Below are 20,550 nucleotides of genomic sequence, written 5' to 3'. Positions count from 1 at the left end.
AATGCTTTAGATTAGAACTAAAATATTTTCTGTGGCTATTAGTTTAAGGTTAAATCTTAGTTTGACTGGACTATAATGAATAGACTTAACATATGAAGAGTTCAGATGAATATGACACGATTGGAGAATTGGAATAGCAAAAAAACACTCATCGAAGAATTACTAGTAGCGTCGACATGGTTTTATAATATTCCATTGACACGAGCAGAGATATTAGATTGATAACATCTTACAATTTCATCAATGATGGCATATATTTGTTCCTTTCGTTTCGTTTCGTTTCGTTTCGTTTTGTAAAGGAGTAAAAATACAAAGTTAGGAAAGAGAAAATCTAAAATTAAATATTTGAGCTTTAATTCATTGTTAATTTAATTTGAAATCTTCTTGATTTTGTTATTCAACTACTCGTTTTATAAAATGACATTCATGTTCAATATCTTTGATATTTGTACATGTTGTATTAGATAACTCACTCATTTACTCCATGTTATGGTACTAGTTCTATTACTTGTTTATTCCGTGAATGTAATGTAATACCGCTTATTTTTAACATTATCATGCTTTTATGGTAACTCTTATATATGACGCTGATATTAGATATCTTTTTTATTTGAGATTTTCATTATGTAGTCTTTTTTGTCATATTTACAGAATACACGTATTTATAGCTATCCAATCAAATGATTAACACTGAACATATAAAAGGATGACCCATGCGTTTAACTAGCTGTTTCGATTATGAGATTGAATATTAATTGGTTTGAATACAAACATGAATATTCAAATAACTTTATTGACTGTATTCGTTTGTGGTAAGTTGAATGCTATATCTGAATGTTTAAATTATATGCTGGAATTTCCCTATGGTATCGATTGCCTCTCTTTTATAAATTTAAAAAGTGAAATTTCGTATGCATATTTAACAAAAAAGTTATCGATCCTACGGAAACATGATGAAAAATCAACAAATAATATTTTTTTAACTTTCAAAAAATTAAGAAATATAAGTATTACTCGAATATACATTTGTATTTATCACCTGGTCTTACAGTCTGCATGATATCGGATGTCAAATCTTCTGGCATAAAAAAATTTTGGCAGCAAATAAAAAATCAATATAAATTTCGAATAAAAATGACTTATTTTTCATCAGATCTAAATAAAACATATTTGAAAAAAACAGTAAGCCCAGTGGAACCCCTTTTTGGTCCTAAAGTATAGCAGTATTAGTTATTTATTGGAAAGAAGAATAACGCTCAAACTAATACTCCCTGTCATCACTTACCTATTCTGTATATTGTTGTGAAAACTTAACAAACTTTTAACTTCGTTACTATCATTTGCATTTTACATGAGATAGAGAAGTATTCTTGTATTTCATTTATTTTAAAATGATTGAAGGCGAAATATAACAAAGGCTATTCCTGCAATAATAATTCTTGCGTCTTGATTTGCAACGTGAAACTTGAAACTATCTTGCATGCTTCGCTTGGTGTAAGGGTTTTTGCACTTTGAACAAGCCATTCAGTGATTACAGTTGCTAACTTCGACTTCATATAATCTCTAGTGAAGTGTTGTCACATTGGCATTTTACAGCATCTATTAAATGAGTTTCAAAAAGTATAACTTGAGTACACAGAATGAACAAAAATAGGTATGTAACACATCAACAAACGACAACCACCGAATAACAGGCTCTTGACTTTGTTTGGGCATATATATGCATAATGTGGCGAGGTTAAACATGATAGTGGAATTCCAACCTCTCTCTAACCTGGGACAGTGGTGTAACAGTTCAACATAGCAACAAACTATAAAAATCAGATGAAGAGTGTTACGGCCAGAAATCGCCTTTAAATTGTAGCCAACAAAAGACACAAATCAATAGTAAAATTTAACAATATTTAATATACAAAAGTTTACAAAAGGTATTACACAAATATTACTGTTAACTTAACTGTCAAAATATGAGTCCAATCTGTTATCTTTATCTGTATCCGGAAATCTTTCGGAATCCAATTTGAATATTACGTTCACTACTAATGTCACAATCCAGTATGATGTTGTTTGTAGAATAAAAGTGTCAATCCAAATGCTGTGAATACTAATGTCTATCAATGTCTATGTCCAAGTTTAATTATGAGAGTTTAACTTTAGTGTCTGTATATATAGTGTTGTCATGGAAAGTTCTAGAACACTCTATAATGGAACATTGTGGAAAATCCTGGAAAGTTACAACGGAAGTTTCTGGAATAACGTAGAAGTTTAAATTACGCATCTTTTATAAGGATCATTCTAGAAAGTTCCAATCATTCTGTGATTGTTCCAGTGATTCCTAAACTGCACAGTTATATAACTATTTGGTAAACAACTATCAGGCCATTCAACACAAATTAGGCCAACATAAATAAACATAATCATTACAATATCATAACACCTCCCCCCTTAAAAGAAGTTTTAGTGTAACAAAAACTTATCATGGATAATATGAACAAAAAAAACATAATATATACAAAGTGATTTAATAAGCTCTAGATAAAGCATCAGCTATAACATTATCTTTACCCTTAATATGTTTTACAATTACATCATATTCCTGTAACAATAAACTCCACATAGTCAACCTCTGATTTTTGTTTCTCATTTTATGCATGAAGGTGAGAGGATTATGATCAGTATAAACAAGAATAGGATATACAGTGGGATTCAAATATACATCAAAATGTTGTAGTGCTGACAACATTGCAAAACACTCTTTTTCAATAGTTGAATAATTTTTCTGATGTTTATCTAATTTCTTAGAAAAAGATGATATAGGTTTTTCAACATTACCATCTGTCTCTTGATATAAAACAGCTCCTATTCCTACATCGCTTGCATCAACGGCAAGTTTAAATTGTTTTTCAAAGTCTGGAGTAATCAGAACTGGACTATTAATTAAAAGTGATTTGCTATTTTCAAAAGCGTTTTGACAATTTTCACTCCAGATAAATTTAGAGTCTTTTCGTAAAAGATGAGTCAATGGTTGAACAACAGTAGCAAAATTTGAACAAAATTTCCTGTAAAATCCAATCATGCCTAAATATCTCATAAGTTGTTTTCTATTTGTAGGAGGAGGAAATTTGGAAATAGCTGCCACTTTAGCCATTATAGGTTTTACTTGACCTTGGCCAACTGTATGCCCTAAATAATCAACAGTGGCCTGACAAAATTCACTTTTACCAAGATTAACAGTCAAATTTGATTTTGACAATCTATCAAAAGTATCATACAAATGTGTTAAATGCTGTTCCCAGCTATCACTACATACAATTAGATCATCAATATAAGCATAACAACAGTCTAAATCTTTTATAACATTATTGATCATTCTTTGAAATGTAGCTGGAGCACTTTTCATGCCAAACGGCATTACAGTATATTGAAATAAGCCATCTGGTGTAACAAAAGCTGATATTTCACGAGCTCTCTGTGTCAATGGAACTTGCCAATAACCTTTCAATAAATCAAATTTGCTCACAAATTTTGCTTGACCAATATTGTCAATACAATCGTCTATCCTTGGAATCGGATAGGAATCAGATTTTGAGACTGAATTTACTTTTCTGAAATCAGTCACGAAACGAAAGGTTTTATCTGGTTTTGGCACAAGGAGACAAGGAGAGCTCCATTCACTGTTACTCGGCTCAATAATATCATTGTCAAGCATATATTTAATTTCTTTTCTCATAACTTCAAGTTTGAGTGGATTGAGCCGGTAAGGATGTTGCTTAATTGGAGAAGCATCTCCTACATCAACATCATGACAAACAGCAGTTGTTTTGTTAGGCACATCTGGAAAAAGATTTTTGAAAGAAAATACCAAAGTTTTTATTTCTTCTCTACGATCAAAAGACAGATGTGCAAGTTTTGAATCTAAATTTGACAAAATTTCTGAATTTTTCAATCTAACTGTCTCTTCCATAGTTTTACAACTAAAAGTTGGTTCAATTACATCTGGTTTGTCATGATTGTTCTCAAATTTAACCATGCCTAAAGTGGCAACTGGTTTACTATCACATAGTACATTAGTACGCTCAAAATATGGTTTTAACATATTAATATGACACACTCTATTTTGTTTGCGCCGACCTGGAGTTTTTACAATATAATTCAAATCATTAATTTTACTCTCTATTGTATAAGGACCACAATATTTAGCCTGTAAAGGATGTCCAGGGACTGGCAAAAATACAAGTACCTTATCACCAGGCTCAAAAACTCTGTCCCTGGCATCTTTATCATACCATATTTTCATCTTGTTCTGTACATTTTTTAAGTTTTTCTGAGCAATTTGACAAGCAGTAAACAATTTTTCTTTAAATCTAGATACATAGTCTAAAAGATTCAAGTCAGTATGTTCAGTAAGCCACTTTTCCTTAATCAATTTTAACGGTCCCCTTACAGTATGACCAAATACCAACTCAAAGGGACTAAATCCAAGGGATTCTTGAACAGCCTCTCGAACCGCAAAAAGTAGAAAGTGAACTCCATCATCCCAGTCTCTGTCAAATTGAAGACAAAAAGTTCTAATCATGTTCTTCAATGTTTGATGAAAACGTTCTAAGGCACCTTGAGATTCTGGATGATAAGCACTTGATCTGTATTGAGCAATCCCTAACTGGTATACGACTTGCTGAAATAAACCTGACATGAAATTTGATCCCTGGTCGGACTGTATAGACTTAGGAAGTCCTACTAATGTGAAAAATTTGATCAAAGCTTTGACGATAGTAGGTGTCTTGATATTTCTGAGCGGAATAGCTTCAGGAAAGCGGGTAGATGTACACATGATTGTCAATAAATATGCATTTCCAGTCTTGGTCTTTGGTAAAGGTCCAACGCAGTCAATTAGAACTCTGCTGAAAGGTTCGTCGAAGGCTGGAATAGGCAGAAGTGGTGCTGGTGGTATTTTCTGGTTAGGCTTACCAACAACCTGGCATATATGACATGATTTGCAGTATTCTGCAACATCATTTCTAAGTTTAGGCCAGTAGAAATGCTGCAAAATCTTAAGGCAAGTCTTCCTGATACCTAAGTGTCCAGCCAAGGGGGTGTCATGGGCAAGACCAATAATTTCTTGCCTATAAACTTTAGGCACCACCACTTGGTACACCACTCTCCATTCCTCCTCTGGTGTAGCATCAGGAGGCCTCCACTTCCTCATTAAAATGCCGTCCTGATGGTAAAAGCATTCGGCCACTTTGTCTGCTTCCTCCTGTGGTTGAGCCCCTTGGCTGAGCTGAAGAACCTCAGGGTCTTTATGTTGTTCTTCAGATAAATTCTTTCGGTCTAATGAATGGCTGTTAACGTCTGGCCATGGCATAATAACATTCTTGTTAACACTAGGTGGTTTTGTAATGGCCTTTTCTGAGCTACCAGGACCTTCAATGTCAGCTATAAAAGTGTCAGAAAGGTCCATGTAATCAAATTTGTCTTCTTTCAAATTATCATCTTGTTGTTTTCTAGCCATCGCCCTAGTAACAACACAAGCTGGATACAATTCAGCATCCTCTTCAGGTGATTTAACATCCACCACCGGTTCACTGGTAACAATTGGTTCAGCAACCACTTTGTTCCTAGCTAGATCATTTCCTAGCAATAATGTAACACCCTCAACAGGGAGATTAGGACGAACACCTACAACAACTGGTCCAGTTATCAAATCTGACTTCAGATAAATACGATGGAGAGGAACATCTATACAACCCAACTCTACACCTTGTAACAAAACGGAGGCACCAACAGAAGTCTTCTCGGACAAAGGCAACACACCTTCTAACAATAAAGACTGAGAAGCTCCAGTGTCCCGTAAAATCTTAATAGGCTGAAGAGTGGTATCATCAACAATAGAAACAAACCCATCAGACATAAAGGGTTTATATTCCTCCATGTAATCACAAAAACTGGACTTAAAAGCCTGACGCGCAGGACATTCCAATGTACTGGTAATATAAGGTGTCGTACAAGCACTGGTCTTTGGCTTAATATCTCGTTCATTCTTCTTCTGGAGTCTAAAACAATCAGCCATCAGGTGACCAATCTTCTTACAATAAGCACAAGTCAGTGACTTCTTCTCAAAAGTATCAAATTTTGAACTAGACATATTATAACTGGACTGACTCTTATTCTGTGGAACAGGCTTACTATCAGTATGCTCAGTGCTTTGATTTTTGTAATTTCCACTGGAAGTATTATAATTTTGACCCTTGAAATTCTTTTATGTGAAAGAGTATAATTATCTGATATAACAGCTGCATCATGTATTGACTCAACAGTTTTGTCGTCTAAATGTGTTTTTAATTCTAAATGAACACATTGTTTGAACTCTTCTAATAACATCAATTGTCTTAGGTTATCAAAATTGTTATCTGTTTTCTTTGACGTAATTTTCTTTGACGTAAGCCATTTATCAAATAGATCTTCTTTTTCCCGAGCAAATTCAACATAGGTTTGTGAATCAAACTTTTTATAAGATCTAAATTTTTGTCTATATGCTTCTGGTACTAGCTCATAGGCTTTCAAAACTTCCTGTTTCACTGTGTCATAATCAGAACTTTTTTCTGATGGAAGTGCAGAGTATATTTCAGCGGCCTTACCCTCAAAAACACTTTGCAGCATCGTAGTCCAATACGGCATTGGCCATTTCAAATTAATAGCAATTTTCTCAAACTGTGGAAAATATTTATCGACTGTTTTTTCACAAAATTTTGGAACCAAACGTATATTTTTTTGCTGCATCAAAATAATCTGATTTCGACTGAACTTTAGTGTTGCTTTCTTCTTTGACCATTTCAATTTTCAGTTTTTCCATCTCTAGCCTTTCTCTCATTTCAAGTTCTTTTAATTTAAATTCATCTTCTTTTTCTTTTTTATCCATTTCCAACCTTTCCTTCATTTCCAGCTCTGCCTGTTTAATTTTTAGTTCATCTTGTTTTAATTTGAACTCATCTTCTTTTTCTTTTATTTTCTCCATCTCCAACCTTTCCTTCATTTCCAGTTCTTTTAATTTAAGTTCATGTTCTAAAGCAAGCTGTTTTAATTTGATAACGTCAACATTTTCAACCTTAAGATCAAGAGCCTCTTCACCTAAAATTTCTTCGTCAACTAATTTGTCTATAACCAAATTTTTTATAATTTGTTTTCTCATAGATATTTTAAAAACTAATTTCAGATGTTTAGCAAGCAACACTAATTCCTCTTTCTTTAAATTATCAAAACTCTCCAGGTCTGGCGTTTTCAAAAATTTACCAGCATCAAATGCCATTTTGTAGAATTTTGTTGGCTAGTAATAATAAAAATACTAAACAAATTGTGAATAAAATAATTTTAAGATATCCCGGACGAGCCCCCAATTTCGAGAGGTCCCGGGTTCAGATCCCGGACGAGCCCCCAATTTCTGTTACGGCCAGAAATCGCCTTTAAATTGTAGCCAACAAAAGACACAAATCAATAGTAAAATTTAACAATATTTAATATACAAAAGTTTACAAAAGGTATTACACAAATATTACTGTTAACTTAACTGTCAAAATATGAGTCCAATCTGTTATCTTTATCTGTATCCGGAAATCTTTCGGAATCCAATTTGAATATTACGTTCACTACTAATGTCACAATCCAGTATGATGTTGTTTGTAGAATAAAAGTGTCAATCCAAATGCTGTGAATACTAATGTCTATCAATGTCTATGTCCAAGTTTAATTATGAGAGTTTAACTTTAGTGTCTGTATATATAGTGTTGTCATGGAAAGTTCTAGAACACTCTATAATGGAACATTGTGGAAAATCCTGGAAAGTTACAACGGAAGTTTCTGGAATAACGTAGAAGTTTAAATTACGCATCTTTTATAAGGATCATTCTAGAAAGTTCCAATCATTCTGTGATTGTTCCAGTGATTCCTAAACTGCACAGTTATATAACTATTTGGTAAACAACTATCAGGCCATTCAACACAAATTAGGCCAACATAAATAAACATAATCATTACAATATCATAACAAGAGGTTGAACTCATCAGATGGATACACATAGATATTTTAATTTTAGTTTCTTTTATATATATTTCGGAGTTTAGTATGACGTCTATTATCACTGAACTTGTAAAATTGTTTTTACTCTTCGGTGTTGACATGGATATCAATAATGTGGTCATTTTTATAAATTTCCTGTTCACAAAACTTTTTTCGAAAAAATAAGGAATTTCTTATCCCAAGCATAGATTATCTTGGCCGTATTATGCACAACTTTTTTGAATTTTGGATCCTCAATGCACTTCAATCTTGTGCATGTTTGGCTTTATAATTTGTTTTATATGAGCGTCACTGATGAGTCTTATGTAGACGTAACGCGCGTTTGGCGTACTAAATTATAATCCTGGTACCTTTGATAACTATTTACACCACTGGGTCGATGCCACTGCTGGTGGACGTTTCGTCCCCGAGGGTATCACCAGCCCAGTAGTCAACACTTCGGTGTTGACATGAATATCAGTAATGTGGTCAGTTTTATAAATTTCCTGTTCACAAAACTTTTTTCGAAAAATAAGGAATTTCTTATCCCAAGCATAGATTACCATGGCCGTATTTTGCACACCATTTTTAAAATTTTGGATCCTCAATGCTCTTCAATCTTGTGCATGTTTGGCTTTATAATTTGTTTTATATGAGCGTCACTGATGAGTCTTATGTAGACGTAACGCGCGTTTGGCGTACTAAATTATAATCCTGGTACCTTTGATAACTATTTATACCACTGGGTCGATGCCACTGCTGGTGGACGTTTCGTCCCCGAGGGTATCACCAGCCCAGTAGTCAACACTTCGGTGTTGACATGGATATCAATAATGTGGTCAGTTTTATAAATTTCCTGTTCACAAAACTTTTTTCGAAAAAATAAGGAATTTCTTATCCCAAGCATAGATTACCTTGGCCGTATTTGGCACAACTTGTTGGAATTTTGGATCCAAAATGCTCTTCAACCTTGTACATGTTTGGCTTTACAAATTTGGTGATATCAGCGTCACTGATGAGTCTAATGTAGACGAAACGCGCCTCTGGCGTACTAAATTATAATCCTGGTACCTTTGATAACTATTTACCTCCGAGCGCGAAATTTCCTCACTGCATTGAAGACTCATTGGTGGCTTTCGGTTGTTATTTGCTGTTTGGTCGGGTTGTTGTCTCCATTCTCATTTTTATCTAACAAAAAACACAGAGTTTATATGGCTGGCTACTTGTTCATCCCAACAACAAAAAGACAATTTGCATTTTGCAGTGTAATCAAATGTAATCAGTAATCACGCATTTCTGATTACGAGTAATCGTAATGTTATTGATTTTATTGCAAAAAACAGGTATTATCATGATTACTTTTTGATTACTTTAAGATTACAATCATATGATTACTTGCTGATTACATATCTTGTATTTATATAAAAATAGTTTTTGATAGACAAGATGAAAATAATAAAATGTTAAGTTTAAGGGAAAATTCATGAAACTTTTATTTACATTGATGTTTCATGTGATAAATTGTCGCATCTAGTATATAACAAATATGTATAACCAAGTGTTTTATTATGTTGAACGTTTACTAAGGAAAATTCCTTGCCAATATTTCGTTGTGAGTTTGTGCTCTTATGTTATAAGAATATGCCATGAAAGCATTCATTGTCCCCTTGATTGGAAACTTTTAATATTGACTCCAATTTCATATAAGTTTACCCAATAATTTTACATAACTACATTGAAATTCCAATTCAGAAAACACATGGTTCTAATTTGACTTTGATGGACGACATATATATATGAATCCACTTTTTTTTTTTTTTTTTTTTTTTTTAAGATTATATTTTTTATTCATCATTCATATCTATACATACTCATGATACAATCGTTATACACATCATATTTTAAATATTATGAAGACAGTCCAAACAACACTACATCACACATTACATCATTTTCATTAAGAATTTTTATCTTTTTTTTCTGATCTTTAAATTTTAAAGAAGATTTAATAAAAAAAAAAAACTATCTAAAAAACAACCACAATCAATCGAATTCATATTTCACAACATTACTCTCAGTCACAATGGTTATTATAGCATGAACATAAATATTGTATATATATATGCAGATGGTTTTCCAATTCCGTCACATATCAAATTTTTTTACATTCTAAGCTGTTTACTAAAAGACTTGTTAGTTGAAATATTACAGAAAAGAAAGTTATTCGAAAGCATGGAAATCAATATTCTCAAAATTTAAAATTTATCTAATATAAACATCAATCATTTCATACAAACGAACAGTTTTTTGTCAAAAGCAAATTTAGCCATCAACAAAAGTTTATCGTTAGTATCATTTGGACGGAATCCATAAGTTCTCACGTCCATAAAGTCATGTTCTACATTTTTCTTATATATTTGATAATCTACATCATTTGGATTCACTTGTTCTACTTTATCAGATCCTCGATCATATTTTATAATAGTTCCGGTTCCTTTCAATTTCGCGATGAATTTATCAGAAAACAGTCTACTTTTCTTTATCACCGCTTTTGAAATGATATCGTCGATTTCAACTGCAATTATATCATCATTATGACCATCGTCGTCATCTTCATCATCATCATCGTCTTCATCGTCGTCGTCATCATCATCATCATTATCATCATCATTTTCGTCGTCATCATCATCATCATCATCATCATCATCTCCATCATCATTTTTATCAGATTCATATGACTGCTCTGGATATTCATTTCGAGTTGGTATTGTTGTATCGTTATCATCTGTTATCATAGTTTCGAATAATTGATGCTCACTAATTTCCTGTTGTTTTGTTACTTTGTTTAAATCTTCCAATTCAACTTTTTTGGAATGTATGTTTGAAAAAACTGCATTCTTTTCCTGTAATGTAAGGTCACCATTCTCTACTATAGTGTTAGTTTTTGCGCTCCTTATATTTGCAGTTTCATTTTCAATTAATTGATCATCATCGATATTGACAGTTTCTTGTAAAATACTTTTATTTCTATCTTGACTTGCATCTACTTTTGTAATTTTTTGAATATATTCAGCCATTCTTTTGTTATTTCGGTGTTCCGTAGATTTTGATTTTCGTTTACTTTGTTTATTATCACTTTGTCCGAACATTATTGATATTCGTGCTTTACTTTCATCCCCGTGTATTGTGAATGTTAAATTGTCAAATATACTACATGCATTTTCTATAGACTTCATCAAATAAACAGGTAATTTATCCATATTGATAATAAATCTCAAGGTTAATATCTAGGTCGATGTTACAGTTATAATAACTCGGCTTAAAATGTCTTTGTGAAACAGGGACATCAAAGTTTTCAACATAGAAACACCACTTACTTTAAACTAGTAAGCTTTGCTGCCAAAACATGAATACGGATCCTGGAAATCCTGGAAATCCTACATATATTGGAGATTTGTTTTCCTGATGAAATTAACGTCCTTGCTTATCAAAGGTGCGTTCGATCCTCTCTATATGAATCCACTTAATTCAAAATGGAAATTAAAACCAGATTTTATTTATCAACAAATTGAATAAATTTTGTTTTCAATAAATTTCGTGTATGATATGTGGTTTTTAATTTTTGTTCTTTATTAAGTTTGAACCATCAGTATAAACAAGTACATGTACAGTATTTACATATGGCATAATATTACAATTAATATGCGTATGAAGTAAACAATAGGTGACATCAGAAGTTTCATCAATACAAAATATCTTTTATTACAATAAACTGTTTCTTAATTTAAAGACAATTGTATATATTTTCCATAAGTTACAAAGCTGCTTTGTGTTTACACCTGACAATAATTCTTTCAATTATTAATTAAATCAATTATTGAAAATTCTAAAACAAATAATGAAAATCAACCGCTTTAAACTTTATTGATATTGTTATTAAGACAATAATATTTTAATACCCAAGCTCACCTATCGTTTGTTAAAAGAAATGGAAGTAGTGATTTTAAAACACCTATAAAATCATTAATGGATGTATCAGTTATGTTCCAACAGACAATAAAACTATACTTATCGTTTTTTTTCTAATTTGTTCAGGTTTTTTTTTAATTAGGCAGTTGGTTAAAATTTGTAGAAAAAAAAGTTCTATCTTTTACATAGACAAAGCAGGCCCAGATAAAGGACACTAGCCTATAGCTGTGTTTATGAAATTATACATGTTACATTGAACTTGTCTATAAATTTTTTAAATAAGATGGCTTTAAAACAAATCATCAAAATTCGCTTTTTTGAGAGGATAAAAGGTTTAAAAAAAATGATTTTGCAATATACAATGTAATCATAAGTGATCTAAAGTAATCATGTTTACTTTAAAGAAAAGTAATCTAATGTTATCGATTACATATGAAATAGGGTGTCATTGTAGTGTAATGGATTACATTTTATTAGCAAAGTAATTGTAAGTTTATTTCAAGCGGTTGAAATTCGACTTTTAGTCAAATTTTGGGGAAATATTTGACATCTATTTCCGCTTTTTGCAATATTTTATAACATATAAATGCAGGTTGTTGCAATGAATACACCAAAAAGAAATTATATTTTGCCATTTTATATACTGGATATAACATCTATGGAAGATTCTGATTACATACACATGCCCATATATGACACAAACAGTGAGCTTGGTATTGCAAGAAAGCAATGAAAAGGGGATTGTAAAATTTATAAGGGCAAATTCTAATATTTTTTCCTAACTGTTTATTGCTACATAAGGAATTCTAAAATTAGAGTGCAGAAACGAACATGCGACGGACGTTTGGAACGACAATTAACACCTTATAATAATGACCTCCCCGTTGCGTACTAGATTCCAAACTCTCAAGTATATATTGTAAATATTTTCTAACTTTTTAAATAAAATGTAAACTTCGGTTATGTTCTTATCAATATGTCACGGAATTCAAACCACTGGCGTGTACAAACTGGAACCAAATGTTATGAATATCAATGAAACTTTAGGCTTAAAGTGTGTTACATCTGACACGCAAACATTATTTCTGTTATTAGTAAAACATGAGACATGGCCTTTTCCATGTGCATGTAATAACAAATCAGTGTACTATTGTGTTGTATTTTATTTTATTATAATTCCATTGCCATAACAAAAGCATTGTATTCATTGTATGAAATTTAAAACCTGCAAGGGTGCATAATTAGATTTATAAAGTATTTATATTTCTATATATAAATTAAACATAACACAGATGAGTTTTTTTCAAGTGATGGGTTTTAATGCATACTTTAGTACTTTAGCAGATCCTGCATAATCGTAAATGAATATAATAAATTAGGTTTGTTAACAATTATATTAACCAGTTGTCAAAATGTAAAATAGTTGTCAAAAACGAAATAAGCTTGACGTGGCACATCAAATTACTTATGTCTATATTTTGATGGTGAAAACTATATTTTTCAATGAATATTTGTTGTTCATGTTGACCTGGCTAACGTCCATTGTATGATATTTCATGCGAATCCAGTACAGTATTTTTAATTGCTATTTATAAAATATGTTATAGGTTGATAAATTTAGAAAACATTTATATGTTTCTTTTTAAAACTTTAGCTATGAAAAAAATTACCGTCATCACATCTTTGCTTTATTGTTACGAACGATATATACTGAGCCAAAAAACACTTTTTTTTTCATAATTTTTTCTGTTGTTTTTGGAAAAAAATATTTAAACATCATTGCTATAATCCTTAGTTTTACCTGTAATTTAAAACAGTAGTTCATTTTTCCTGCTGATTGATTTCGCGCCATTTCAGCTTTGCTCGTGTAAATGATGTTTTACCTTCTGTATCTGTACTTTTAAAACGATATTAAAAATTTCTTATTCACTAACGTTCAGAAACACACCATTGGTAAGAAAAATACAAACACCTTTGAAAAAATGTATGGGGCGTCAACCAGGCCTCCCCGAAAACTTTAGTTATGAAAAAAATAATTGCATCACATCTTTTCTTTATTGTTACGAACGACATATGTTGAATAGATTGAAATTATTAAATTGTCATCAATTTTTAACTTGTGGGCCAGTTTGTTGATGTTGTTTGTTTGTTGGTTTATATTGTTGAATATTGTTGAATAAATGCCATGACAAATAATCAGCCAAATTTCAAATTTCAATTGTTTGTTTTTTGTTTATATTTTTTTGGCGAAAGAATGAAACAAAACAATTCTGCAGTTGTATATTCATTGCGCACATTGAATATGCAATAATGTGTTTAAGCTTCTACACATGACCAAAAATTATTCAACAATATTCAACAATATAAACCAACAAACAAACAACATCAACAAACTGGCCCACAAGTTAAAAATTGATGACAATTGGTCACTGAAGGGAAACCAACAGTAAATGCATAACAATTTCTAGCTGCTGGGCAGATCCATAACAGCTTAATGAACGATATTTGAATAAATCACTGCCAGTTGAATCATGTTGATGATGACATCCAACGCACTTTCCATATTGAACGGAATGCCATGACGATAGACACTTTTTCTATTTATTATTCCTGCAAATTCCTTGTATATTCAGGTTTCATTGGATCTTCCGATGAATATTGAAAAGTCTGACACTTTTGATGATACATGACAATATAATAGGAACATTCAAAACATTTGGACCTGTTCACCATGTGATCTGAAAAATAAACTAAAAACAGGAGCAATTTTGTTTATTAAAGGGAGGGAGGGTGGGTTGTGCAATCTGTTGAAAAATACTCGTGGAATGAAAATTTAGCGGGAGCACGTGTTTTTATAAGAACAAAGTCCACGAGGCGCTTCAAAGCATAGTATTTCGTATTTTTAAATATATGGTTGTAATTATTTAAATGGCAAAACGTAAATAATGGACTGACGTAAATTTAAAACACAATAAACAACTAAATGTATTTTTAATGCAATAAATCAATTTAATTATTAGATCATTAAATTTTATTAATAATTATTTAATATAGATTTAATGAATTCAAGTTAATTTAAAATTTTAACGAACTTCTATCGTTCATAAATGAAGTATGATTTTAAATTGATATCCATGCGAACGTTTTGAAATATGAAAAATGGTAAAGAGCGAACTATTTGTCAATTTTCTTGTCCTTAAATTAATATAATGTTGTGAAGCTTTCGATTTTGCAATGGTTAAGGAACTTTCCGTTTTGGAATTCGATAGTGTTGATGTGTGTCCTTCCAATAAGTTGATTACTTGTAACACCGTTGCTAAAGTTCCGTAATGTTTGGAAACATTCTTAGGCAAACAAAACAAACGCTTAAATAAATCTGGCAAAGGATTAAAACAATACACAATTAACGTCTGATGACATGCATCTCAAAGTTATTGTAGTTGATAGTAAATCTGACAAAGATGCCAACAAATGAGATTGTTGTAAAAAAATATACATAACACACTATGTAAAATTACTATGCGTTTTCCCGATAAAGCTCCAACTAAGTAATTAATAAATATAAGGGAAAATTAAAAAAAAACACAAATACTGTAAAAACCTCTTTCATTTGAAAAAGACGCTTCTGGCAGCATACCATATATACACCGACTATACTAGTTTCTACATATCTAAAACTTAGAAGAATATAGTTCAGTCAAACTAAAGTTTAACCTCAAACTAATTGCAACAGAAACTGTTTTAGTTCTTATCTAAATTATTATGCCCTTTATATACACAGAAAAAAGTCCCATATAATCTAACTTGAGGAAAACTCAAAATCAGCATTTTAAATTTCCTATGTCCCTAAAAATCTTCTGGTGCAATAATTTTAGGTTAGGGTCAAATGTATGCTAGATTGACTGGACTAATAGTGTTCAAGGAGAACAATAAATCAAATAAAATTCAAAAAGCACTTACCACGAAGTAAAAAAATATTGTATACATATATATTTGATGACAGATGTGCATTTGGAATGGTCGCAGCATAACTAATATATAATCACGATTGACTAACGGGTACATTGCTTCCAATCTTTCAGTATTCTTACCAAAGAGTTATGATGGAAGATTAACTTACAACTATTTTGACGAGATGGCGCAATCGTACTGTGCAAGTCGCTCATTGGGTTATGTGTTTTCTCTTCGAAGAAATTGTGCGGGACGAGCAAATACTTGCGAGGAAATCTGTGCAGGTGCAAAGACTGAACTATTGGCTTCAATCAATTACCAGAGAAAGCGGTGAGTATACGTTTTATATCATCTTTATTTAGCCATTAGATAAATTGGTAAATAAATGTATAATTTGTTGCAGACATTAAACTATGTTAAAGACAAATTATTTAAAAAAAAGGACTATATACATGAATACCAAACAAGAAACAGAAACAAACTTGGGACAAACGTATGGCTATTATTACACCGCACTCAACCACTACCACTACAATGGTTACTTTTCTATAATCCTGATTGGAATGGTAGACGGCATCCTGGTTTAAATTCGCTGAAGAATTATAATATAAACTAAAATACTGACTGACTATAGAAATGCAACACTAGATTATGTGTGTGTTATTTTTGAATGAATGTGTCAACGTCAAAAGCAATGACTGCCTGTTATAAACGCCAAAATGATTGTCAGGAAGGTCAATAAATTCTGTCTGACATTTTTCGGGTTCTGTTTTACACCTTCTGATTTTGCGTTTGTTCAACCCATTAATTGGTTTTGGCAATTATGCGGTTGGAACCTAAGGGCTTTACGGGTTTTCCTTCAGTCAAATAACAATGCAGTTCGTGGGAAACATTTATGGCATGAATCTGTACTCAATGGCACTCAGCAATTTGGTTAGCAGTTGACGTTGCGGCCATAAACATGATTGACAAATGACGTTGCACAATCAAATTCTGTTGATGTTTCATTGTCACTACATGTTGATCCTTTCATTGATGGCCAGAAACAAATCTTGTCTACTTGTATCGTTGTCGGAAGGACAGTAGGACGACTTTCTGAAGTCATACGGTATGGTTGCAGCACATTTATGCTTTCATGTTTGCAGTATTCTTAAGGGCTAATTCAGTTCTTTGTTGTTTTTATTTTATTTCTCAGACTTGGTAAATAGAGATGCAACATTTAAAAAAAAATAAGTAAGGCAAAGGATTGAAACAATTGTTTCACAAAGCAAAAGAAACTGAAACAATCTTTTATGGGACCAACATTTCGCTTAAAGAAATTCATGCGACTTCAAAAATTCGGTATTTTCAATAACCACAGGTAAGTCAGATTTTGATTTTTTGTAAGGAGAAAGAAGCATGATAAGCATGAAAAGTAGTCGTAAGAGAATCAAGAAAGATCTGGTAAAAAAAAATCAACAAAATGAGTGTTGCGTTTCTTAAGCCGTTCAGTATACGAAAAACGTCGTCTACTTGCATTGAAGTTATAATGACACTGAACAATATTGAAAGCAAATGGCAAATGCCACCCACTAAATTGGTCCTTCTTCATATACTAGTAGTTCGGAGTAAAACGCGCGAGTGATCCATGACCGTGTATGATGTTGTTCAAAAGTCGAATAGCAATAATGAAGATTGTTCACATATCCTGAACATTCAAATTTTGAATTTGTTAATGAACATAACAAGATCTCTAATAAGAACTCAAGGGCAGATGAAGGAATAAAATATACTCAACGTGTCTCTTCTCGTCACACATATTCCTATCCTGTTGCATGTGTGTTTGTCTATTGTCTCCAGGAATAGACACTTGATTCCACATGTTCAATTGAATTCACAACGTCTGTGAATGGCCAATGATTGATCCACATTGATAATGAGAAAAATAAGATTACTCAGTTGTGCAGCTAGCCAACACTCAAGATAAAACTAGTTCAAAACATACCCTTTTATCTCACTTTGATCATACTAAGGCAACGGTCATTTTCATTTGGGAGCTGGGGAATTGTTATTATTCCATTCCACACTTGTTTAAAGCAATCACGAGTGTCGCATTATTTCTTATAATTAAACAAAAATTGCTATTTGTTATCTTTTTTTCATACACTATAACATATTTGTCTTACAAATCTTGATGATTTACGTTACAATTTGATAATGGCAAAGTCATCAAAAATAAAGTTGTAAGAGGTTTAAACATTTAACGATATGCATTTCTATGTGTATAATCATTCTTAACATAAGCAACTCACAGGACGTACAAAATGTAAGTGTATCTTAGAATATTCTCTTTTTTTGTCTGATCATTTGCATTTTATTAGCCATCTGTTTAAATTGTTTGTGATAATTGCTTGTGATCTATTTCAATCAGATAGGAACGCCTTTAAGTCGGATGAAATAGACTCTCAGTATTATCTCGTATAATACAGTATGAATATAGCCCTTAGACTTAGTCAATTCCAAGCCACATATGAATACTATGTATGTGGTTGAACAATTGACCATATGAGCGGTACTGTATATCTTTGCAGCTTACTTAGATTGAACTCCACACAAAAAAGATTTTCTAACATACGACAATATATTTCTCTTAATTTCAGAGTCAAATGCTTTGATGCATACCATATCAGTAAATATCATAGCAAGCTTCGGGATAATCCCTCTAGTTGGCAGCCTGATGCAGAGAAAGTAAATCTGAAAACCTATGGATATGGTAATGGTGGGTGTACGTGGAAAGCTAACCATTGTGGACCAAACTACTGCTGTTGCAAAGCTTATTAAAATGTTTGAGACTACCAATGAATTAAAAATATCCTATATTTTATTTGTCTGATATTCAATTTATCATATCCTTCAACTTTTCTTTACATAATGACTTCAATCTGCTTTAATAAAGTTAACGGTACCAATTTTCTTGCACCAGATGCGCATTTCGACAATACATGTCTCTTCAGTGATGCTCGTGGCCAAAATATTTGAAATCCAAAGCTTATATAAAAGATGAAGAGCTATAATCCAAAAGGTCCAAAAAGTTTAGCCAAATCCGTGAAAGGAATCAGAGCTTTGCATGAGGGAGATACATTCCTTAATTTATAATAATTGCTAATATTTTGTAACAGTAAATTTTAATAACACAATAAATCCGTATTTTCATGCCAGTACCGAAATACTGGCTACTGGGCTGGTGATACCCTCGGGGACTAATAGTCCACCAGCAGAGGCATCGACCCAGTGGTAGTAATAAAGTTAACGGTACCAATTTTCTTGCACCAGATGCGCATTTCGACAATACATGTCTCTTCAGTGATGCTCGTGGCCAAAATATTTGAAATCCAAAGCTTATATAAAAGATGAAGAGCTATAACCCAAAAGGTCCAAAAAGTTTAGCCAAATCCGTGAAAGGAATCAGAGCTTTGCATGAGGGAGATACATTCCTTAATTTATAATAATTGCTAATATTTTGTAACAGTAAATTTTAATAACACAATAAATCCGTATTTTCATGCCAGTACCGAAATACTGGCTACTGGGCTGGTGATACCCTCGGGGACTAATAGTTCACCAGCAGAGGCATCGACCCAGTGGTAGTAATAAAGTTAACGGTACCAATTTAAGTTAAGTTAAGTTATACATTGACGTTTTGTTAAGGAAGGGTGAAAGTTACCAAAAGGACAGTCAAACTAAAAGATCGAAAATGAAGTGACAACGCCATGGCTAAAAGGGAAAAAGACAAACAGACAAACAGACAAAAATAGAACACAAGAAACAACATCGAAAACTAAAGACTAAGTAACACGAACCCCATCAAAAACTCGGGGTATCCTCATGTGCTCAAGAAGGGTTAGCAGATATTTATATGATGAAGACATAATCTTTCAATCAGTTTAATTGAGGTCTGGAGCTGACATGTCAGTTAACTGCTAGTAGTATGTTGTTACTTATGTATCATTGTCATTTTATTTATTTTCTTTTGTTACATCTTTTGACATCGGACTCGGACTTCTCTTGAACTGAATTTGTATGTGCGTATTGTTATGCGTTTACTTTTCTGCATTGGCTAGAGGTATAGGGGAGGGTTGAGATCTCATGAACATGTTTAACCCCGCCGCAAGTTTGCGCCTGTCCCAAGTCAGGAGGCTCTGGCCTTTGTTAGTCTTGTATGATTTTAAAGTTAAGTTTCTTGTGTATAATTCGGAGTTTAGTATGACGTCCATTATGACTGTACTATTATGCATATTTTTAGGGGCCAGCTGAAGGACACCTACGGGTGCGGGAATTCTCGCTACATTGAAGACCCATTGGTTGCCTTCGGCTGTTGTCTACTCTTTGGTCGAGTGGTTGTCGCTTTGAAATATTCACCATTTCCTTTCTCAATTTTACTACGTATGTAGGCGCTATGTTGCTACATAGAAAATTATTGTAACATTTCTGAAATATACAGATATAAGAGTGAAATGAATTACTGAAGTATTTAAATGGTTGATTTTAAAATCACCATTTGGAACTCTTGGTTTAAAGAGGGACAAAAGATACCAGAG

The 20,550-nt window shown here is 32.4% G+C and overlaps 1 protein-coding gene across 1 annotated transcript; it reads left to right on the top strand.

Moving 5' to 3' along the window:
* The first annotated feature begins 749 nt into the window (after positions 1 to 749).
* On the top strand, positions 750 to 18,836 carry LOC134697340 (uncharacterized). The gene is made up of 3 exons (XM_063559551.1): positions 750 to 812; positions 16,105 to 16,303; positions 18,613 to 18,836. The coding sequence occupies exons 1-3, from the start codon at positions 773 to 775 to the stop codon at positions 18,791 to 18,793; spliced, it is 420 nt and encodes a 139-aa protein (XP_063415621.1). The 5' UTR covers positions 750 to 772; the 3' UTR covers positions 18,794 to 18,836.
* The last annotated feature ends 1,714 nt before the right edge of the window (positions 18,837 to 20,550 follow it).

Source organism: Mytilus trossulus, chromosome 14 (genome assembly GCF_036588685.1).
Source record: "Mytilus trossulus isolate FHL-02 chromosome 14, PNRI_Mtr1.1.1.hap1, whole genome shotgun sequence".
NCBI lineage: Eukaryota > Metazoa > Mollusca > Bivalvia > Mytilida > Mytilidae > Mytilus > Mytilus trossulus.
This window is presented reverse-complemented; position numbering and strand designations above follow the sequence as displayed.